This window comes from Cucurbita pepo, chromosome LG02 (assembly GCF_002806865.2).
Source record: "Cucurbita pepo subsp. pepo cultivar mu-cu-16 chromosome LG02, ASM280686v2, whole genome shotgun sequence".
Classification (NCBI taxonomy): Eukaryota; Viridiplantae; Streptophyta; class Magnoliopsida; order Cucurbitales; family Cucurbitaceae; genus Cucurbita; species Cucurbita pepo.
In genome coordinates, this window is record NC_036639.1 from 3,816,778 (window position 1) to 3,840,219 (window position 23,442).

General features: G+C 36.7%; 3 protein-coding genes and 2 long non-coding RNA genes across 6 annotated transcripts in view; 2 read left to right on the forward strand and 3 right to left on the reverse strand.

Moving 5' to 3' along the window:
• Positions 1-1,179: 1,179 nt before the first annotated feature.
• On the reverse strand, positions 1,180-7,081 carry LOC111789221. The gene is made up of 4 exons (XR_002814297.1): positions 6,751-7,081; positions 5,820-6,092; positions 5,455-5,509; positions 1,180-5,069 (listed from the first exon to the last, which is right to left on the reverse strand). It is a non-coding gene; the product is annotated as an uncharacterized LOC111789221 (long non-coding RNA).
• Positions 7,082-8,557: 1,476 nt separating this feature from the next.
• LOC111787912 lies at positions 8,558-14,537 on the forward strand. Of its 2 annotated transcripts, none has more exons than XM_023668006.1 (5): positions 8,558-9,029; positions 9,749-9,888; positions 10,142-10,198; positions 11,042-11,099; positions 11,648-14,537. In XM_023668006.1, the coding sequence occupies exons 1-5, from the start codon at positions 8,921-8,923 to the stop codon at positions 13,723-13,725; spliced, it is 2,442 nt and encodes an 813-aa protein (XP_023523774.1). In that variant the 5' UTR covers positions 8,558-8,920; the 3' UTR covers positions 13,726-14,537. The 2 variants fall into 2 exon arrangements, with proteins under 2 accessions (XP_023523774.1, XP_023523775.1); XM_023668007.1 differs by lacking the exon at positions 8,558-9,029 and adding an exon at positions 9,055-9,204.
• A 1,022-nt stretch (positions 14,538-15,559) lies between these two features.
• On the reverse strand, positions 15,560-16,458 carry LOC111788801. Its single transcript, XM_023669318.1, has one exon. The coding sequence runs from the start codon at positions 16,041-16,043 to the stop codon at positions 15,744-15,746; it is 300 nt and encodes a 99-aa protein (XP_023525086.1). The 5' UTR covers positions 16,044-16,458; the 3' UTR covers positions 15,560-15,743.
• A 1,038-nt stretch (positions 16,459-17,496) lies between these two features.
• On the forward strand, positions 17,497-20,191 carry LOC111788800 (pentatricopeptide repeat-containing protein At1g79080, chloroplastic-like). Its single transcript, XM_023669316.1, has one exon. It carries the CDS (start codon positions 18,434-18,436, stop codon positions 20,135-20,137), a length of 1,704 nt encoding a protein of 567 aa, XP_023525084.1. The 5' UTR covers positions 17,497-18,433; the 3' UTR covers positions 20,138-20,191.
• Positions 20,192-21,903: 1,712 nt separating this feature from the next.
• The window catches only part of LOC111787491, a 2,122-nt gene continuing 583 nt past the window's right edge, over positions 21,904-23,442 (reverse strand). Inside the window, exon 2 of the long non-coding RNA XR_002813991.1 lies at positions 21,904-22,250. This is a non-coding gene — a long non-coding RNA (uncharacterized LOC111787491). The remainder of the gene's footprint in view (positions 22,251-23,442) is intronic.

Sequence of the window (23,442 nt, forward strand, 5' to 3'; positions counted from 1 at the left end):
CCAAACCTGTGAAAGACCACAAAAGTTATAAATTATTATGTTTTTTCGCTCAATAATTTCAATAAAAATTTTCAAAAAGAATTTCCCGAAACATCTCAAACCCTTACGATCAAGGCCACCTGTAGATTTTGAAAAGAGAGAATATTATAAATTGCACCGAATTGAAGAAAATAACGAGAAAAAGTGTTCGAATGAAAAGACTAAGAGGGCAGTAAAGCAAGAAGAAAAGGTTGGAATGGGCAATGGCATGAGGGACAGTGCCCCACAGAAATGGCCATTTGACTGAGAAGGCTGTCGTGTCGGGTGGAAAGACAAAGGGAATGCACGTGCAGATATTTAGAAGAAATGTGATGCAATGTATATATTACATAATAAAGATAGAATGAAGAAATGGGCACATGGCCCAGCTTACCTTAACCACAAGCATTCATTTTGCTCGCACGAACAGAATTCAGTACATGAACTGCTCACTCCCCACTCCCTACTCCACAACTTTTCATTCAAACCTCTCCATTTGGTTCACAAATTTTAAAACCCTTTTTCAGCTCCTTCTCGAGGAACCTCGAGTTTCGAGAGTTTTACTTAGGGTTTGATCTATAGATTTGTAACTTGTAGAGGTTGAGAAAATAGAGTTGTATCCCATGTTTTAACATATATGAATATGTTAACGTTGTGTGTTAAAGTTCTACATTTTGAGACATAGAATTCAAATGTAGTCTAGATGTTTTCATCCACCAAGTTGAAATTCACTAAATTCGTTTGATTGAGTGAATTTGAACGAGATGGTTTGGAGACGAATTTTTAAAAGCATAGATAGCTTAAACTTACAGGATTAGCAAGTTGTATTTTAGGATGAAGTCGTCCAAGTACCAACCAGAGGCTCTAATCCTAATTTTAGAGTATCAAAAACTAGCCTTGAATCAACCACCCTACGATTCTTTTTCTTTCCAACCACTCTTCAAGGCTTTTGATGGAGATTTGAAGCTAAGACCTATCGAATAAAACAAATACTCTTCAATGAAGCATTAGATTAAAATCATAGAGATTTGAAGTTATGACATAGGAAGAATGTTACTAAATGCTCTATATTTGACCCATTCAACTAGACTCCAATCATCAAGTATTAATAATTGAGTTAGATGAAGAGCTTTTTCTTTTCTTCTTTAATTTTTTTTTTCATATAACACAAATTTATTCAACTAACATAGTCTAGATTTGGATGATGAATCAAATTGCCAATAATGTTTGATTCAATAGAATCAAACAAAAAAAAAACATTCACACTCTTGCAAATCTTTCCCTGCACATGCCAGCTCTTAAAATTAGTCTAAGTTAAATTAATTCTCAACCAAAAATTCATAGTTTTATTAACTTTGTTTATGTTTGGATTAGACTAAACAAATTCACAGATAGATTCATATCTGAAAGAGGTTATCTTTCAAAATTGACTATTTGTCCCTCTTACCGATGGACAAATATTCTTATCTATGGATCTATTCAATGCTGGAATCCGGAAGCACACTACAATAAGAGGTAAAATTGATTTGTAGCATACTCGATCAAACGGGTGATTTTCTCACCTACTACAGATCCCATACTACCCCCAAACTAAAACAACGTTGTAATCCAACTAAAACAAAGCCTCAGAGTTGAGTTACATTAGATTTTTTAAAATTATCTAACCTTCCTATGATGGATGAAATTTAGTCCAAAATAATTATTTCAACAATAATTCTGAGGTCAAATTGTAAACTTATTTCATTAACTTTCAAGTTTGCATTTTTTGAGCCTCCGATCTTCAAAAAGTTTTCAATAGATTTTTAATTATTTAAATTTTATGTCTAATATATAAGATTATATATAATCTGATTTTTCTGAAGTTCATTATCCTATAAATAATTAAAACTGAATCTCTAATTACAAGGAAGGGAACATAAAATCTATGAGTTTATGATCATGTCTCTACTGCCCAAGCAAGCATGGGCAAAATGCAGATTTTAATGAGCAGGCTCTTTATTATTTCTATGCATTTGATGCGTAGATAATAATATTATATACACAGACTCTTTAATATATCATAACACTTTATCATCCTTCTGTTCCTAGCAAACATCCCATCAAAGTACTAAACTACTCGTGCCTAAATAATGCCATAAAAAGCAATAATTAACTCTAAAATAATTAAACAAATTCTCTTTCCACATGCAACATTCCTCGATTACCCAACATAACTTGAATAATACCTTCAAAAATTTTAAAATACAAATCCAGAAGTTTTAATAATACACTTAAATATTTTTAAAAAATTCAAAAATACTAATTATATTTTTAAAATATAAAAAAAATAGCATTAACATCTTTAACCTTTTAAAAAATGCTTACAAATGTTGTTCTCGTTAGTATATAGATGAAAACCATTTATCTACACCTATAAGTCATAAAGATAAATGATTTTCATTTATATACTCACGATAAAAACTTATTTTAGAAAAATTAAGGGTATTAATGCTATTTTTGAACATTCATGGGAGTTTTTTTTAAACGTAGTCAGCAAAAATAAAAAAGTTTAACTCATTTTAAAACAGTTAAAAGTAATAATAAAACTTTTGGAAATTGACATCAAGAATAAAACAAGATATAGAAGAAAAAAATTCAAAATTATTCTTTCGAAAGATAATGCTATGAGAATATGCACATACCTGTTTCTGTCCAGCTAAATATTCACCTCTTGATTTAGATCTTGAATCCGCTGTACAATCTGTTAGGTAATTTAGTATTACTCTGGCTGGAATGATCAAGTTAACAAGAGTCCAAAGAAACTTCAAGACAGGTATAATATGTCATCAGTCCAGTAAACAGTTCACAGTTAAATGTCTGTCAGGATGAATGAAGTAATCTTCAAATTTCAAATTAAGGATTTGAGTAATTCTGGATGTCAATCATACAGCACTATACCAGTCCGTTTCTTCGCTAAATTTTTTAAGGTCTTATGGACGAGTAGAAATTCTTCTATTAGAGCACTTTTCTTGTTGCACTGGCCTTGGTAGGCCAAGTTTTGCTCTAAAAGACAAAAGAACGAGGCAGGTTGATCCCCTAATCTCTGAATGACATTCTTTTAACCAAGAGAATATGTTCTCCAAACCACCTTTGTTAAGAAAACAGAAGTATAGGAACAGACACAAAAAAGTGTAGGGCCTCAAGCCACAAAAGGGCAACGAACTAAGTCTAGTTACAAGAAAATGTCCCAGTGAACAAAACTTTCTCCTACTATCAAAATTACTCTTTGTTTCTCTCAACCAAATACTTCACAAAAAAAAAAAAAATTGGAGGCATGATGATAATCTATGGACAAGGTTTATTATTTAGCTTCTGTAAGAAACATCAAGAACTTCGTTGAAACAAAGAACAAAAGGAGAGAACAGCTAATGACGTTTTCTTCTCTTTGGTGTCAGATTCTCATTAACATCAATGAAAACTTTCGTATATTTCATCCATAAATCTTTACTTCATGTAAGTATATCCATCTTTAAAAATTTGGCCATTCATAGGCAGGACAGAATTATCAATCATTCTGTTTGTAACATTGCATTTCAGGAGCTTTAATCCTATTCCTCTGTGATGTGAGAATTGTTGGAAAAACAAAATCAACACAGCCAGATCCAGTGGGCTACATCCTTCTTTGACTGAAACGTTTTTAATTTTAAATCAGATTTTTACCAACAAATTTAATCATACTTCGAGAGCAATATGATAGATAAGTCGATTTCTATTTGCGTCAGAGTATAAGTTCCTCTGCAGCATCAAAAGTCCATTGGGTGGACTCTTGCGCCAAGCCCACTTGCGACTTCCATTGCAACGTCATAACATTTGCAACATCAGATAAAACACATTCAACAACAGCAATAATTTGGCCCATTGCGTAATAGAAGCAAGAGCCCAGTGGGTTTGAAACCATTGACATCTTCTCTTCTTTAAGAATCATTATTGTAGCCTCACTTGCTCCATCAATTCTTGAGAATCCAAAATTTTTAAGAAAGACCAAACAAGCAAGAAAGGCCCAGAATCTAACATACCATACTTCAACTAGGAAATAGGATTCATTTCCTTAATTAATCTATTTTCAGAGGTGTAATTAATTAGCATAGCCTTCCTACTTTGACTAAATTTATCTGGAGCCTTCCTAGCAACCGATCATGACCAAGATACCTATCCTCTTCCATCGTCATGTCAAAAAAAATCTCAAGTCATTCTTCCCATCATTATCACAAAACATCAAATTTTGAGATTCATATTTGAAGTATTCAATAAAGGAGGCGACTAAACTAAAATCTCCAAATTTGTAAGGCTAGACTCTAATGCCCGGATGGAAGAATCATACAGTACCTTAAGAAAGGTCACTACGATATATGCTTCGATCTACCTAGCCGTCATCCTCAAATACCTTGGCACCAAGATTTTGGAATTGGCTGGAAAAATAGGATAAACCCTAGGCATGTTCTTCTAGATGTGAGGAACAATTAGAAGTTTGAAAAATTGCTTCAAGAAGTCACCATTGCAAGCGATGGAGTTCTTCCTAAACATTAATCAATTTTCCTTAAGAAGTGAGCACTAGAGAGGCAAACAACCCCAATCGAAGTGCTCCAAGTGAAGTGAGTATGAGAGAGGCCAGTAACGTTCATGGAAGTACTCCAAGAGGGTGAACACGAGAGAGGCAAGCAAAGCCCGTACTCGCTTTAGATAAGAATTTATTTAGATTTATCGTTACTTATTATTAAGGGATTTATTTAGATTTATTGTTACCTAATATTTCTGATATCTAGGGATTGAGTTAACATAGTATAGAAGGAAAATGTCCAATTAAATAAAAAGTAGCAAGATAATAACAAAGGATTGTAACCCTGCATTCCAAAAGGTGCAAAACATGCGTATGAATATAGAAAAGGTTTCAATGATGTTACCTGGTCCAGATCTGAAAAATAAAGCTCTAGGTTAATCAAATCAATACCAGTTTTTGGATCAATTTTCCCATTCACGTGAACAATGTCGTTATCCTCAAAACAGCGCACAGCCTGGAACAATAATATTAAAATATTTAACAGCACAAAATTAAGTAATGAAAAAAGCAAGAAGTGCCCACGTTATTCTTAGAGCTTCCAGGGCATTGTTTTGGCTATTTGGCATGCATGCGTATTATAGGACAAAAATATATAACAGAAAAGTTAGGTAGATAAATAGGAACAAAAACTTATACAATTCTGTAAGACAAAAAAACAAAGAATTCAGCAAATTAAAGTCCGTTCTTTCTCTTGTATCAGAATCACTGGGCAGTTGATATTGCAGAGAAATATACTAGCCAATTCATCTGTTAAACCGGTATTACTCTTTAGAAATACAATTATGTAAGTAGGTTTCTAAGTATTATGACGAAAGAAATATGATAAAATAGAAAATCACCTGAAGTTTGGACCTCCACCTCACGAACATGGGATAAAAAGTTATTTCCCAGTCCCTGCAGTGGTCAAAATAAAGGGGAAGTCTATTACAGAATTCTATAAATAACATCAACGAAAACATACATACAAATGAATTTTCAAAATGTGTATTTCCATCGTTTGATAACCATTTAATTTTTAATTTTTTGTTTTTGAAAATTGTGTTTGTTTTCTTGTCATTTCTGTACGATGAATTTCATCTTTATTAAAAAATCATTTGGAATCTTAGTCAAAGAACGCTGAGGTGTGTTAGGAATCACGACTCTCCACAATGGTACGATATTGTCCACTTTGAGCATAAGCTCTCATGGCTTTGTATTCCTTTACCTATAAACCCATGATCATTCCCTAAATTAGCCATGGTGGGACTCACTCCTAGCAATCCTCAACAGAGGTGTCAATGAACCATACTTCTCCTTGACTGGCACCATTCATTAACCCAGCAGTATCTACAAACTCTATGGATGCTGGGACAGCTCGTATAGACTTGCTGAGATCAGAAAATTGATGCAGACGAGGATCTGGAACTGCAAATACTCCTACGTTGGGCTCTATTGTACAGAAAGGAAATTTAGCTGCTTGAGCCTTGCCATTTTCGACCTGCAAAGGTTTCCATCATAGACAATACGCGTCATATGAAATTGATGTAGCTTTCCAAGTGGAAGTATGAACTAAAAGAGGAAGCCGTCCAATTCACAAAATTAAATCTGTGGAAAGAAGTTAGAAGTTAAGTGAGCTTTCACAATCGGACACATGACACTGCATTGTTAGCCAGAAACAGCATGATTATCATCATATTAAATATACTATGATGTAGCTTGCATCAAAATTACTAAAAGCGATGCTGATCGGGAAAATTCAGTTTAAACAAATTATTGAAACACATTCATCGCTCGGAGTGAATATGTGGAGCTATCGTGTCAAAATCTCGAGGCGTAGCCTTAAGATGCAAGATATGTAGAAAACCTAACATGAAAAATACGATAATCAGACCATGAAAAATACGATAATCAGACCATGAAAAATCCGAAGAGAGCTGTGAATCCGTAGCGTTTATTAACTACCTACATTATAATCCAATAGTTCACAAATCCTGGTGCACAATTCCACAATCCACTAGCTATAACGACAATTCAACAACGAATTCTTCAGTAACTACGGAGTTTTCGGAAAGTAACCATCAGTTCCATAGCTCGAAATCCAAATTACAGTAAATTTAGTATGAAATAAAGAGAGAGAGCAACCGATATTAGTTTACGACGGCAATGAAGAGCGTTGATTTTCCAACATTGATGAGGCCAACGATGCCGGCTCTGAGGCTCGTACTGATCTTGGATGTAGAAGAGAAACGACGGCCAACCACCGTAACATGGCTGAAATGAGAAGCTCCTGAGGAGAGAGAGCGAGTTAACTGAAGGATTTCGAAGGGGAAAGCAGAGACGGAATAATGTGAGCGCAAGCTATTCTGGCCATGGCTGTGGCCACCTGTTGCAGAGCTCGGACCAAAGCCAAACAGACAATCGGTTGGGGATGCAAAAAAATTATCAAAGGTGTAAACGGAGGGAATTTACATGGGCAAAATTAGCGTAAGCCTTTTTTTTTTTTTTTAATAATAATTATTATTATTATTATAAATATTTTAGTTTATTTGGTTTAATAAAATCTTTAAAAATTATAAAATTTTATTTTTTTATTTTATTCGTTATAATTGAACCAATAAATATATATGCGACTCTCAACTATTTAAAAATTTTTAAAATTATTTTATACTTATAATCGTTCTCATTTGAATGTGATATTAATTAATTTACGTATTTCTTTACTTGAATATCACATATCCTCTAGTTTCTGTCTTGGTTCGTCTCCAACCCACATCTTAATAAAGAAGGTACCAATTTATACTTTTGTAACAACTTGTGTCCAGATTATGAATTAAATTTAAAGTTTAAAAAAAAAATGTTTATATATATCCTCTAGTTTCTGTCTTGAACTCAGACGAATAAAGCTGAGGATTATCTAGTATAATTCAATTAGTTAAAACATGTAACATCGATTAAATTTTATGCGTTCAAATGCTTCGATTTAAATAAAAAAAAAACATTAAAAAGATAATTTCACACTTTTTTTTTAAAAAAGAATAATATCATATGGTTAACACACGTGAAATAAAAACAATAAAAAAAATTATCGAACGTTCAAAATTTTAGATCATAATATCAAATATATAAACTATGCTTATTATTATTATGACATAAATTTATTGGACTTCCATCGACCAATCCTACAATAAAATTAAAAGATCTATTATGATACGAGTTATTTGAAATGAATTATGTAAATCTTTTAGAAAATTTTAGGTTGGTTGAATTTGTGACGAGGATTTACAACCCAATCTTATTATTTTGGATAAATTATCGGGTCGTATTTTTATTTTGTTTTATTATTTTTAAAAATTATATTTATTCTCAATACATGCCATACTATGTTCGTTATAAATATAAAATACTCTAAATAATCTTCAAAAAAATATACAAAAGAGTTGGATTGTAACCCTATTGTCCAGACTCACAAAAAAAAAAACATGTAAATTCGCTAACTCAACCGAACTTTTCTTTTTTTAAATTCAAATCGAAATTAAAAAATGTAAATCAATCTAAAGGGTTGAACCGGATGGTTCGAGAATCTGACATGAACACATATAAATTTCATTATTTTTGTTATCTATTTTTTTACATGTATTAAAAAAAAAAAAAAAACAGTTGGTAACTAAAAAAATTTAAAAAATCTAATTTTATTTTTGAAATTTAGCTATATATTCTAAAAAAACGAATTTATTTATTGTTAATTATAAATCCTAATAAATTAGTAATTATATCATAAATAAAAAAAAAATTAGAAATTACAGTTAAATAAATATAAATAGAATAACAAATGGGTTAAAAAAAAGAATTTACAGGAGGATGAATTTCAGTTANAAAAAAAAAAAAAAAAAAAAAAAAAAAAAAAAAAGGAAAAAGAGAAAAGGAGATAGAAGGAAGAGGACCCATCTTTTTCAATTGTCCTATTAAAATCGCCCGCTAATCGTTATCTCTTTTTAGGGTTCCCCAATTCTTTTGTTTCTCTCTCTGATCCAATTTCATTTTCAATTTCAACGCTTAAAAACCCTTCACTCACACAGCAAGAAAGCTCAATTCATGAAGACGACACTCTAATTTTACTCTACCACCAACTGTACATATTTTTGCAGCTTCCATATCCGCACAAACCCTAGGATTTTGACCTACAGGGGTTTTCTTTTGTTTGGGTGGTGTAATTTCTTTGTTTATTCATCATATTTGGGTTAGATTTGGATCCTGTTTCGCCGTAGTTGTTTTTGTTTTTGTTTTTTTGTTAAGATTAAGATTTGATTTCCATGTTCTTGCTCTTCCATGTCGAGACTAATTGAGTCGTCGATAATGGATGGTTTCGGCAACGGAGCTAGAGTTCAAGTTGCGTCTACATCCAAGGATCTCACGCGTTTTGGAGCCAATTCGACGGGTAAGGGTTTTGTGTTGCTCTGTTGGACCTTTTTCTTGAGACCTTGTTGCTACAGATCCATTTTATTTGAACTTATTTTTAGCTGTTTCGATGAAGTCATGATTGAGAGATTTGAGTTCGACTGGTGGTACTTTCTGTGCAGAACGATTATCTAACAGCTGTGTTCTAGAATCATGTGAGGATTTGGTTTTCCGCCTCTTATTAGGATGGAATATGTTAATAGTCATGAATTAAGTCGATAACTATTTGGCTACGGATGATGAGAGGGGTCTATGATGGGCGATGACTTTCAATTTTCTGTCCAGGAAGTTCATGTCATTTTTTACGAAAGCTTTCTTTCTTGCAAGAAGCAGTTATTGTTGTTGTTGTTGTTGTTTTTTTTTTTTTTTAATGTAAATTTCGTTTAGGTAATCATTGGAGCAAATAGTTTGTGTTTCTGCCCGAGTCGTATGTGTTCTTGCAGTAGCTGCAGTTAGTAATTGTTATTTTATTTTTCTTTTTTAATTTTTGGAACTTCACCAGAAGAATGGGGAGAGAACTATGGTGGTGGTTTATCTGATAACTCTTGATAAATTGCTTTTTTCAGTCATTTTATGTTAGTTTATTTGTTTGGGATCTTGAGTTTACTTCATTTGTTTATTATTAGATCTGAAACATGTTCTGATCTTATATTTTATAATGAAGATGTAAGCATCGTGATTTGATTTTCAATGTTGCAGAAGATGCTCTATTTGATGCATCACAGTATGCATTTTTTGGCAAGGATATGGAGGAGGTTGAATTGGGAGGATTAGAAGATGAAGAGGATGATACTCTTGCTGCTGGGATTGACGAGGAGGAGTTTTTGTTTGATAAAGAGGTACCTGTTATTTCCTTTGTTCTATACACTTCTGTACCTCTTTTTTAGCCAGATGCACTTGTTTTCATTTTAAAAACGTCGGTAAGTGTATGTTGTTGAGGTTATTGCACAAGTCGCATTTGGGCCACTGTACTTTTTTCTTGCTCTGTACAAAATGTGCCATTTTATATTAAGGGCTAGCACAACTGTTGGGTTCATTTTGAATTTATAAGTGCTATAATGCTTTAACTAACTCCATTTCTATGGTTTGCAGAGTGAGGATTTTAGACCTCCATCTGATATTGATGATCTTGTTTCTTCATTTGAAAAGGTTAGAAATATAAAAGTCTCTACTTATTCTTGTTTAGAACTTAGAAGTAACTCCCTAATTTGATTGTGTTTCTATGTTTGTTTTCAAATTTGGATCTGTATCTTCCACCATATCTAAAAAAATGAGATTATAATGCTTTCTATGTATATTTGCTTCTCCATAAGTAATTTTCTATCAATAAAATCATTTGATTTTTGTAATTTGTGTTCTCGTTGAGCTAGACCGATAGTTTTATTAATTTAGAGAGGTGTAAATACCGTCATTCTTTTGTATTCATTTAATCATCTATGTAACTGTTCACAAGCAATAATTTTATTAATTACAATTCTTATTTCCAATCCAAACATAGCTCATCGACGAAGCCACCTATTACCTTCCTTGAGAGCAAAAGTTAATCACCCCACCTTGTTGTACTAAATAAAAAAGGCTTATCACTGATAATTTATTATTTCTGTCACAAATTATCAACGCATGGAGTCTGGACTCTCAGTTGCCATCTAAGATGAAAAAATTTTAAGAGTTCAGTTTGGAATTTCAAATCAGGCTTTTTTCCAGTGATTTACTACCAGGGTTGTTTTTTATGTTGGAGGAACATAATTCATGGCTTGCATTTTCCTACAAATATATCTTGTAGAAATTCTGAAGAAATTCGTTCAGGAGAAAACTAAGAAGACCAATTTTGCTTATGATATGTCCATGTTGAACAACTAAAGAGAGAATTGTTTTAGCTGAAGTTGCTAGTTGCCTCTTCTTTTCCTTCAATAGGGAATTTTTAGAACTCCTTTGCATGACTTTGTTTCTCTATTGTCATCTATATTTGATTACTATTTTGTGTTATTTCAGTTAAACGACATTGGAAGCGGGCCAAGGGGAGTTATTGGAGGCGGATTATTGAGAGAAAGTGAGTTTTGTCTATCTACTGGCTGTGATGTTAAAATAGTACATGGGTGCTCATACTTAAAAGTAATAGTTTTTTTTGTCGAGATAGTCTAGTAACATGGCTTTATGCTGCAGACAAACATGACTTGGTGCTCTAAACTACCTCCATTAGGAGCAGAGCCAGAAAATTTCACTGTGGCAAGATATATATATAAAATTTAAGTGGAAAATTAAAGATGGATTTAAAATCTTTACTTTTTAATATAATTTTTAATTCAAGTTTACTCTCCTTGTTCTTCTTCATCACAATTTACGATCTTTTTACTAGCAGCATTGTGATCTTAATGTTAATTTTGAGCATTTGTAGATCAAATGCTGTTTGATTATGTCATAAATGTATGTAAGAGGTTAGCCATTTTCCATAGTTTTTCTCTTATTGCTATTCATGGTATTTCATTAATGCCAACTGGATATTTCATACTTATTCATGATTGTTATCATTGTGATGGTTGTCACTGTAGTTGACCGATTTCGTTTCTTTTCTTTTTGTTTTTCTCATCTACTCATCAGATAATGAATGGGCATGTGAGGATGGTTTCCCTAATTGGATTGCCCAGCAAGGCTTCAATGTTGAAACGGCTCAGGAAGGCAAAAGATGGTCATCACATCCCCATCCTTCTTCCCTTGCTGAATCGACGTCTCTGTATAGGACATCATCATACCCTGATCAGCCACAACCACAGCCACAACAGTACCATCAACAATTCTCTAGTGAGCCAATTTTGGTGCCAAAGTCTTCATATCCTTCAAGCGGAATATCTCCTCATGCTTCTCCAAACCAGCATCCAAGCCATCTAAATATGCCTTTTGTTCCTGGTGGACACCATGTATTATCGTTATCTCCATCAAATCTCACTCCTCCAAACTCTCAGATTGCCGGTTTTAATTCTGTATCACGGTTTGGAGGAAATATGCCACAACACAGTTCTGGCCCCTCCATTAACGGTGGACCATCGAGCCAATGGATGAACCAAACCGGCATGTTTCCTGGAGAACATGTCAATCACCTAAGCAATTTATTGCCTCGCCAGTTATCCAATCAGAATGGATTTCCACAGTTACCACCACAGCAGCAGCAGCCGCAGCAGCATAGGTTGCAGCATCCTGTTCAGCCTCCGTTTGTTGGCTCTCTACCAGGTTTACAGACCCATCTTTTCAATTCCCATTCGTCTTCAGGCCCACCTCACTTAATGAACCAGTTGGAAGCCATGCTTGGTCTACCAGATATGAGGGATCAAAGGCCTAGGTCTCAGAAAGGTAGACAGACTACACATTATGCCCATCAGGGTTATGAGACTAATAATTTTAGGAGTGACTTTGGGTGGCCTTTCCGTAGATCCAAGTATATGAAAGCTTATGAATTAGAGAATATCGTTAGAATCCAGCTTGCAGCGACACATAGTAATGATCCATATGTAGATGACTACTACCATCAGGCTTGTCTTGCAAGAAAATCTGCGGGTGCAAAGTTGAGGCATCATTTCTGTCCTAATCAACTAAGGGATCTTCCATCACATGCTCGTGCCAATAGTGAGCCACATGCTTTTCTTCAAGTTGAAGCACTTGGTAGGGTTCCATTTTCATCAATTCGTAGACCTCGCCCTCTTCTTGAAGTTGATCCTCCGAGTTCAACTGTTGGTGGAAGCAATGATCAAAAAGTTTCTGAGAAGCCCCTTGAACAAGAGCCTATGTTGGCAGCTAGGGTTACAATTGAGGATGGTCAATGTCTACTCCTTGATGTGGATGATATCGATCGTTTCCTGCAGTTCAATCAGTTCCAAGATGGTGGTGTTCAGTTAAGAAGACGTCGCCAAGTCCTGTTGGAAGGACTGGCAGCATCATTTCATATAGTTGATCCACTCAGTAAAGACGGTCATGCGGTTGGGCTGGCTCCAAAGGATGATTTCGTCTTCTTGAGGTTAGTTTCTCTTCCCAAGGGTCGAAAACTTCTAGGCAAGTACCTTCAGTTGCTTGTGCCAGGAGGTGAGCTTATGCGAACAGTTTGTATGGCTATTTTTCGTCACTTGAGATTCTTGTTTGGAAGTCCTGATCCTGCAGCAGCAGATTCTGTTAATGATCTCGCAAAAATTGTTTCATCGCGAACCCATAGTATGGATCTTGGAGCTCTGAGTGCATGTCTTGCTGCTGTAGTTTGTTCCTCAGAGCAACCTCCACTTCGCCCTCTAGGGACCCCTGCTGGAGATGGGGCGTCCTTGATTTTGAAATCTGTTCTTGAGAGGGCTACGGAGCTCTTAACCGATCGTCATGCTGCAAGTAATTACAACATTACTCATCGAGCTCTTTGGCAGGCTTCTTTCGATGAATTCTTTGGCATTCTCACAAAGTATTGTGTGAACAAGTATGATAGTATCATGCAATCATTACTCCGACAATCTCCACAGAATGCAGCATCTGCTGTCTCAGATGCAGCCGCTGCCATTAGTCAAGAAATGCCAGTTGAAGTATTACGAGCAAGTCTTCCCCACACCGACGAGCACCAGAGAAAGGTGTTGATAGATTTTGCCCAACGCTCAATGTCTGTTGGTGGATTCAACAACAGTGCTCGCAACAATTTTGATTCCTTGTGATCAGACCAAGGAGCAAGTACATGGCCCATTATCCATAGTTACCAATGAAGGAGCCTTCAGAATAATCTCATCATCACATATGGAAGGACAAACAAACAAACCCCTTCATTTTGAGGTCTCTCTATAGCTCCCTTGCAAATTTTCATCTTTAGTACAGTGGGTAGAAGGGGGGNGGGGGGGGGAGTGCAAAAAAAAAAAATGATTCTACTCGTACAACTATTCTCTTTTATGTTCTTTACTTTTGAAACATTTAAGTTTCTGAATTGGTTACGACACTCATAAGCAACACCACTGTTACATTGGGGTTAGTTTTCGAGGTTCATCGGGTTCAATAGTGGGAGAGCTTTAGATAGAATATGCTCTTGAAACAACGGGGAGTTGTCCAGATGATAATGATATGGGTATTAGAATGTACAGGGTTGGCCTTAGACCAATTTCATATATTCCTTCACTATTGATACCCGAGGGGGATGGGATGGTTTTTTTGGGTATAATTCATATCTACCTATGCTTGTAATAAGGTGTTTATGTTTTAGTTCTGTGCACACACGAGTGAAAGAGGAAAAAAAGGGGTATTGGGCGATAGTTGTTGTTTTGAATATGGAATTGGACGTTGGCTGTTTGTAGGCCTAAAAAGCCCCCAAGAAAAGAGGGGTTGATAGAGAGAGATCTAATGGGGAACATTTTCAGTTTGTTTTTGTTGTTGTCGTCATTTGTATTTACTAAAATTGCACGTTGTGTTTGTATCTTCCTATGATGATTAGATGAAAGGCAATATAATACCTGTTCGTGCAATGAAAGCTTTGTTCTGTTCTGTTCTGGTTAGGTGATTCCCTTTCTTTTGCTTGCTTTCTACGATTGGAAGATAGATTTGTGATATTATGATTGATTGATTGATTGAAGGTTTTAGGTGTGTGTTTTTAATCCAACTATATTTCTAATGTTCAATCCACAGCTTGTTCTCTGCCAAATTCTTGAAATTTAAATGTTTTTTGGCTCACTCATCTGAATCTGCATAGCTATAAACTGATATCCAGCTAGCCCATTTAGCAAGGGACGAGTTGAAATGATACAACTTAATTGAGCTTGATTAACAAAAGAGCTCGAGTATAGTTCCATTCATAGTTCAATTTTAACATGAAATTGTTGAACTGTGAAATTGGAAATTGCGAGTGGTTCGACTCGAGCCTGAAACTATTGTGAGAGTGGTTCGAGTATGATGTCTCACAATGGTTGGGAGGAGAACAAACCACCATTTAGGTGTGGAAACCTTCCCCTAGCAAATTTTAATAAACCACCCTTTAAGGGTGGAAACCTTCCCCTAGCAAATTTTAAAGCATTGAAGAGAAACCTTCCCGTAGCAAATTTTAAAGCATTGAAGGGAAGCCGGAAAGTGAAAGTCCAAAATCTACAATATTTGCTAGCGGTGGATCTGGGTCGTTACAAATGGTATTAGAGCCAGACACCAGACGATATGCCAGCCTTCTCACGGTTCCCCGAAGAGGGTAGACACGAGGCGATTTGCCAGTAAAGACGGCCCCGAAAGGGGTGGATTATTTGAGCCCGAAGGGGGTGGATTATGATGTCGCACATTGATTGGGGAAGAGAACAAACCACCATTTATACCATTTATAAGGGTGTGTAAACTTTCCCCTAGCAAATGCGTTTTAGAGGGGAAGCCGGAAAGGGAAAGCCCAAAGAGTTGTCCGACTTGAGCCTGAAACTACGGCAAGAGTGGTTCGACTCGAGCCCGAAACTATTGCAAGAGTGGTTGGATTCAAAAAGTAGCTCAGCTTGAAAGTGTGAATGGATTATGAAATTCCATGATATTTGAGAGAGACAGTAAAAGTAGCTGTGATTTTGTATTAGAGACTATTTCCACAACTCGGTTCGCAAACGAGATCAGATCACACAAACCAAATGAAAAACTCTCAAACGCGCACCAAAATTTGAGGAAGCAAAAAGAAAACAGAATTTCAAACTACAGAAGCATCTATCCACAATCGCACCGATCCGATTCAACCTAAACGACGGCCGGCGGAAGGATCTGCAGTATCGCATCCTGTTCCGCCTTCGCTATTAGTATCGCCTCGCCGCAACTGATTGGTAATCGATTCAGTAGCGGCGGCGGATGAACGTCCGGCAGAACGATCTTGAGAAATGTTTTGCGCACTAGAAAAGAGATCGACAGTCTCCGCGTCCGCAATTTTCCCCGATTCGAGCGGCGTGCCGTCCTTGTAAGCGACTCTTAGAGCTTCGTCTTCTGATAATTTCGCTTGAGCGGCGCCGTACGTGATATCATCCTTGCTCTTCGCCATTGTTACTGTGCTCAACTCTCTCTCTCTCTCGAACTTGTGCTCCCGATTCGGTTCTCGAATTGCATATAGGCGAAGTTGAAATGGTGACACGCATCAGAGCGGCCGCTGAGAGATCGACAGGTAAGTTTCTTTCCGATGACTCGTCCGCTTCGTGTCTCTCTCAAATCTTTTCTGAAATTCAACTTTCTGATCTCTAATCCATGATAAAATTTGTATGCGAGCTCAATCAACAAAATTGCGAGATCCATTATTCAAACCTTTAATCTAATCATAAGATCTTTCTTAATTGAACTATATTTAATTTCTTTTTTTTTTCCCTCGATATTGTCATGTTTGAGCTTCCTTTTAAGGGAGGTTTCCCTACCTTTATAAAGAGTGTTTTCTTCTCCTCCCAACCAATGTGGAACATCACAATCCACCCCTCATACCTTTATAAGGAGTGTTTTCTTCTCCTCCCAACCAATGTGGAACATCACAATCTACCCCTTATACCTTTATAAGGAGTGTTTTCTTCTCCTCCCAACCAATGTGGAACATCACAATCCACCCCTCATACCTTTATAAGGAGTGTTTTCTTCTCCTCCCAACCAATGTGGAACATCACAATCTACCCCTTATACCTTTATAAGGAGTGTTTTCTTCTCCTCCCAACCAATGTGGAACATCACAATCCACCCCTCATACCTTTATAAGGAGTGTTTTCTTCTCCTCCCAACCAATGTGGAACATCACAATCTACCCCTTATACCTTTATAAGGAGTGTTTTCTTCTCCTCCCAACCAATGTGGAATATCACACATCACAATCCACCTCCTTTTCTTCTCCTCCCAACCAATGTGGAACATCACACATCACAATCCACCCTTCTCTAATCGATGTGGGACTGTGTGATTTCCCACATTGGTAGGAGAGGAGAACAAACCACTATTTATAAGGGTACAATCCACCACTTTCTCTAATCGATGTGGGACCATGTGATGTCCCACATTAGTAGGGAAAGGGTGACCGTGTGATGTCCCACATTGGTAGGAGAGGAGAACAAACCACTATTTATAAGGGTGTGGAGCGTGAAAGCCCAAAGAGGACAATATCTGCTAGCGGTGGATCTAGGTCGTTACAAACCGCCACCAAATCCACCCCCTTCGAGGCCCAGCATCCTTACTGGCACATTACCTTGTGTCTACCCCCTTCAGGGAACAACCTCCTCGTTGGCATATAGTTTAGTGTTTGGCTCGACCCAAATCTACCGTTAGTAGATATTGTCTTCTTTGGGCTTCTCCTTTCAAGCTTCCCCTCAAAGTTTTAAAACGCGTCTGCTAAGGGAAGGGTTTTGTTCTCCTCCCGTGAGACATCACAGTTATAGGCTTCCCCTCAAGGTTTTAAAACGCGTCTACTAAGGGAAGGTTTCCATACGGTGTTTTATTCTCCTCCCCAACTAGTGTCGTGTTTTGTTCTCCTCCCCAACCAGTGTCGTGTTTTGTTCTCCTCCCCAACCAATGTGAGATATCACAATTATAGACTCCGTGACCGTTTTTCAAAGAATGCCGGCTCTTTCTACTTTATTACCTACCATATTTAATTAGGTTTTAAAAAGAAGATGAAGTGTAGGGAAACACAATTTTATACAACAGCATAGCATCATTTTTGTTTAAATATGTTGATTTTTATGGAATTATACATTTATTGTATAATTATTAAAAATAAAACATATAATTATTTAACATTTTTACATTATTTTCTTAACTAATATGAAGTGAGAGGGAAAATTTGAGCTTAAAGAAAGAAGCGCGTGTTCGTCACGCAAGAAAATTTTACATTATTTTCTCAACTAATATGAAGTGAGAGGGAAAATTTGAGCTTAAAGAAAGAAGCGCGTGTTCGTCACGCAAGAAAGCACGCGTGGGATTTAGAGGACATTCAAGCCTTCAATAACGAGATGTGGAGGGGACTGGTCTAGAGAGGAGCCAGGTAAACCTGCGTAAAAGAAAAAGGGATAATCCATTTTGGATCCCTAACTAAATAGTGGAATTTCAGCTCTTCAAGAATCAATGCGTTTTGGAGACGAAGACAAGAATTGCCTCTGTGATTGATTTCTAATTCCAGTGTATGTTCATGATTCCTTTCTCTACCAAATTTCACTTCGAAAACGAAGAGGATTGATTGAATTTCGTACTTGCAATCTCTGCTTATCCTTTCATTTTTGTTCGTTCTGAAAAATCCTGAATTCTACCAAGTTTTTTAGACGATTGAAGAAGAGATGCTAGATCTTAGAATACGTTATTGATTAATTTGATTTCAGAGTTTTGGTTCTGGTTTTAAATGCTAAGAAAGAAGGAGGATTTTGGGAGCGATTACTGTGAAGAATTAGGGTTTTAGTTTACTGAGTTTCAATGGCGACTCTGCTGAATACAGTGTCTCCAATTACAAATCCATCTCCAGAAACCACAAGAAGAGGATATGGATTCTTCTCCCATATCCCAAATCTCCACAAGCTTTCACTTAGCAAGGGATTTTCTAAAGTTTTAGCATCGACGCAGGTTACCATTTCTCCCAAGGACACCATTTTCACACTGCCAAACTGGAGGATTGGGAAGGGCGATCAAAAGAATAGAGAACATAGACTTAATGATGCTTTTTTGAATTTAGAGTACTTGGTAGGGAAGGGCCAAAAGCCCGATGTGTTTCAAGCGACTCAGCTTTTGTATGATCTTTGCAAGGCCAGTAAGCTTAGAAGAGCTATTAAGGTAATGGAGATGATGATTGGCTCTGGAATCATTCCAGATGCTTCTTCTTATACCTTTTTGGTAAGTTCTTTGTGTAAAAGAGGGAATGTTGGTTATGCAATGCAATTAGTGGACAAAATGGAGGAATATGGTTATCCTACGAACACTGTTACTTATAATTCTCTTGTGAGAGGTCTTTGTATGCATGGGAATTTGACTCACAGCTTGCAACTTTTAGACAGATTAATCCAGAAGGGGCTTGTCCCAAATGCATATACATACTCTTTTTTGCTTGAAGCTGCATACAAGGAACGAGGAGCGGATGAAGCTGTTAAGCTTTTGGATGAGATCATTGCCAAGGGTGGGAAGCCTAATTTGGTTAGCTACAATGTTTTATTAACTGGGTTGTGTAAAGAAGGTAGGACAGATGATGCCATCCAGTTATTTAGAGAATTGCCTTCAAAGGGATTCAATCCAAATGTTGTCAGTTATAATATCTTGCTAAGGAGTCTATGCTATGAAGGGAGATGGGAGGAGGCAAATGTGCTTCTAGCTGAAATGGACGGTGATGATCGTGCCCCTTCGGCTGTCACTTACAATACATTGATTGGTTCGCTTGCATTTCATGGCCGAACGGAACATGCCCTTGAGGTTTTGGAAGAGATGATTAGAGCACGGTTCAAGCCCACGGCTTCAAGCTACAACCCAATAATTGCTCGTCTTTGTAGAGATAAGAAAGTAGATCTTGTTGTGAAATGTTTGGACCAAATGATCTATAGGCATTGTAATCCCAATGAAGGAACTTACAATGCCATTGCTACACTTTGTGAAGTGGGAATGGTTCAAGAGGCATTCTCCATCCTCCAAAGTTTGGGCAACAAGCAACATTACTCTACTCAAGAATTCTATAAATCTGTTATTACGAGCTTGTGTCGAAAGGGAAACACATATTCAGCATTCCAACTTCTCTATGAAATGACGAAGTATGGGTTTACTCCCGATTCTTTTGCCTATTCGTCTTTGATCCGGGGGTTATGCATGGAGGGCATGCTTGATGAGGCAATTGAAATATTCAGTGTAATGGAGGAAAATAACTATAAGCCTGATACTGAAAATTACAATTCTCTCATTTTTGGTTGTTGCAAATCTCGAAGAACCGATTTGGCCTTAGAGGTTTATGAAACAATGGTCAATAAAGGTTACCTGCCCAATGAAACAACATATACCACGCTCGTGGAAGGGATCGTCCACGAGAAACAGATAGATCTAGCAACCAAAGTACTGAGGGAGTTGCAACTCAAGGATGTTATAAGTCAAAGCACAGTGGAAAGACTTGTTATGCAGTATGACCTAAATGAATTACCATTGTGATAGTTTCAGATGACTTGCTAGAGCAACAACAAACATCGCTGAAAGTTCATCANCCCCCCCCCAAAAAAAAATTCCACATTTATCAAATGCAATATGTTCTTTGAGCTTTTTACTTTGTCTTAGAACTGGAAGCCTGTGAATCTGTACAAGATGATACTGCTTTTTTTGAGTTGCATAATTTTCAACTGATTACATGTTTTTGTTGATTAGGCTGCTTTTGTGTACATAAAATAACTCCAGTTAATTCCTTTATTCCCATTCGTTTTTTTCTTTGCCCGACTGTGTGCCAATCCGTTCGTACATATATTATCGTAGTTGAAGGAAGATCTTTATGCCAACGTTCTGGTTCCCATCACTATCTACTGAGTTTTTTACTTCTCTAGATCTTGTCTTTAAGGAAGCTGTTTTGTAGGATGTTAAATCCCAAGATGAAAGAGTGAGGGAAGGGAAGAATCTAAGCTTGTGATAAATAGGACTATTAACACATTTTAGTCTTTTCCATAATTAGTTGCATCTCTGATGATAAGCATACTCTAATTGTTCAAATTTTCAAACCCAAATAGTAAATGCCTTTGGTGAAACATGACCAAAATAGCCTGCAAATCCCCCAACTTTTCCTCCTCTTACTGCCTTGTGAGAAGATCTTAGAAGAGAATTTAACATAGCCCAGAGTAAGCTACAAGTCCAGCAAAAGATTAGTGGGAAGGAAGGTGAATTCAGATACTTGAAAGAAAGAAAGATGAAAGACATTTAGCTAGAAACTTATGAGCTACCAAGTGCAACTTCTCCTGTGTGGCTCCATACGAATCTTATCTGGGTCAATCGATAAAATGGCGATGACAAGAGGTGCACGGTAGGGTAGGGGAATGTTGATTTCTAGATAAGAGTAGTTCAAAATAAGTGTTTCAAGTCAAGATGAAAGATTAATTCTCGCATATTCAATCCTTTTTCTTCTTCTCTATCTTGTAGCCCGTCCCATCTCATTCTTACTTTACTTGACTTATATACCCTCAAAGTTGAAATGCATTGAAATATAATCGATAAAATCGTCTAGAGAAACAATAACTCACTCTTACATAATAGGTACAACCAAATGTAATTATTATGACTCAAATAATATTGAGAGGTAAAACCAAATGTAATTATTATGACTCAAATAATATTCGAGAGACATCACATATGTAGCAATCTTGATCTTCTCAAACGCCATTTATCTTCTCGAAAATCACTATAAACACAAATTGTGGGTGGTTTAAGATTCTTTTCTCATGCATATGTCAAGTCTAGACATTTGTTAGGGTTCAACATACAAAACACCTGATCTTTCTTAGTGCCAAGCCTGTTCATGTGGTCGGTACACTACTTCTCAGTTGAGCCATTTGGTAGGATATCACTTGGATAAACAACATTCAAGTCCCTGACCGCTCTATGATCCTCTCTAACACTTGGTAAAGCTATTTTCCTCTCGCTTCTTTCACTCGGTTTTGCAGTTTCGCCTCTCTATATGTAATTAAGTGTAATGCCAAACTGATTAGCTAAGAGAATCCTAAGAGAGGGTTGAGTGCTCAGTTGCAGTGTCTTCGCAAAGTGAGCGGGCACCTCTGCTACCAACGGCTAACTCTTCTTAGAAAAATGGTGTCCCTTTAACAACTCAATTATAATACTCAACCCATCAGACGGAGCAAAATAACATTTTAAGACTAAGCTAGCTGGATCTTTCTAACTGAGGAATCACTTCTATGTCTGCAGGTAAAATATTCAGCAGATACCAAGCCAAATTAAGCTTAACCATTGAAAATTTCTGAAATGGTTCAAGAAAAGCATTACATGCATGCATAATATATGTTATAACACACAACTTAAACGGAAAACAAGTCAAGTTATAGAAGTTTATCCAAAGTAATAAAAACCACAGGAAATGGTGCAAAACTATCTTCGTAAGAACACTACTACAACCTCCACGACTTCAAGCAGTTCATGCTCGACAGCGATGGAGACCATAAACAGTCTCAGGAGAAAGCTTGATCATTTTCCAGATATCTGCCAACTACTTCGACCTCTGTCTCATCTTTCGGCGCTTTCTCTTAAGCCTCCTCATACGCTTCTTCTTCCACTGGCATTCAGAACCACCCCCAAAAAGACATAAGTAAGAATTCTTTTAGACACGAGACAAGAAAAAGAAGAATGCAAAGAATCAAAGAAGAATTCAGAACCAAAAAACTATAAACCTCAATTTCCACGCAGTGGTGGGTGATAACAATGAATGTTATTCCAATATATAAGCCTCGAGTTGAAAGCAAAAGGAAAAAAAATGTATATAAATCAATCCCAACAAAGTAAACAAAATGTTAAGCAAAAAAGTAGGGGGCCCAAAAGTTTTTGGCGTTTGAATGCACTACTCCCACCCCACCCACGAGTGAAAAAATAGTTTTTAAAAGCTTGTTTTTGTTTTTGGAATTTGACTATGAATTCAAGAAAGATAAATATCATTGTGAGGTAATTATCAAAAACTGATGAACTTATGAAAAAGATTATCGAACGGTGCTTGAAAAATAAGCTCTCGACACTGAAATGCTACACAACTTCGTCGCTTCAAAGACTTCTAAATACTATTTAGATAATCTAATACCTTTTTACTTCACAATCTTTGTCATGTCCTACATTGGTTGGGGGAGGAGAACAAAACACCCTATAAGATTGTGGAAACCTTCCCCTAGCATACAAGTTTTAAAGTCTTAAGGGAAAGCCCAAAGAGACAATATCTGCTAGCGGTGGGCTTGGGCTAGGGTCGTTACAAATGGTATCAGAGCCAGACACCTGACGACGTGTCAGCCTTCTCACGGTTCCCAAAGGGGGTAGACACGAGGCGATGTGCCACAGTCGGGGTCCCACATCGGTTGGAGAAAGGAACGAGTTCCAGCGAGGACGTTGGGCCTTGAAGGGGGGTTGATTGTGATGTCCCATGTTGGTTGGGGAGGAGAACAAAACACTTTTTAAGGTCGTGGAAACCTTCTCGTAACAGACTAGTTTTAAAGCTGAGGGTGAGCTTACTAGTTTTAAAGATGAGGGTGAGCTTACTAGTTTTAAAGCTGAGGGGAAGCCAAAGCTCAAAGCAGATAGGGGCTTGGGCCAGGGTCGTTACCATCTTAATCTTGGTCAGGAATACTAAACCTACAACCCTATTCCGGCCTCGAGTGGATAACATACCCCTATGATTCTACCGAGAGGTTTACACTGAAAATTAATAGAACAAACGATAACGTTTGATCAAATAAAAAAACAGAAAAAAAAAAAAAAAAAAAAAA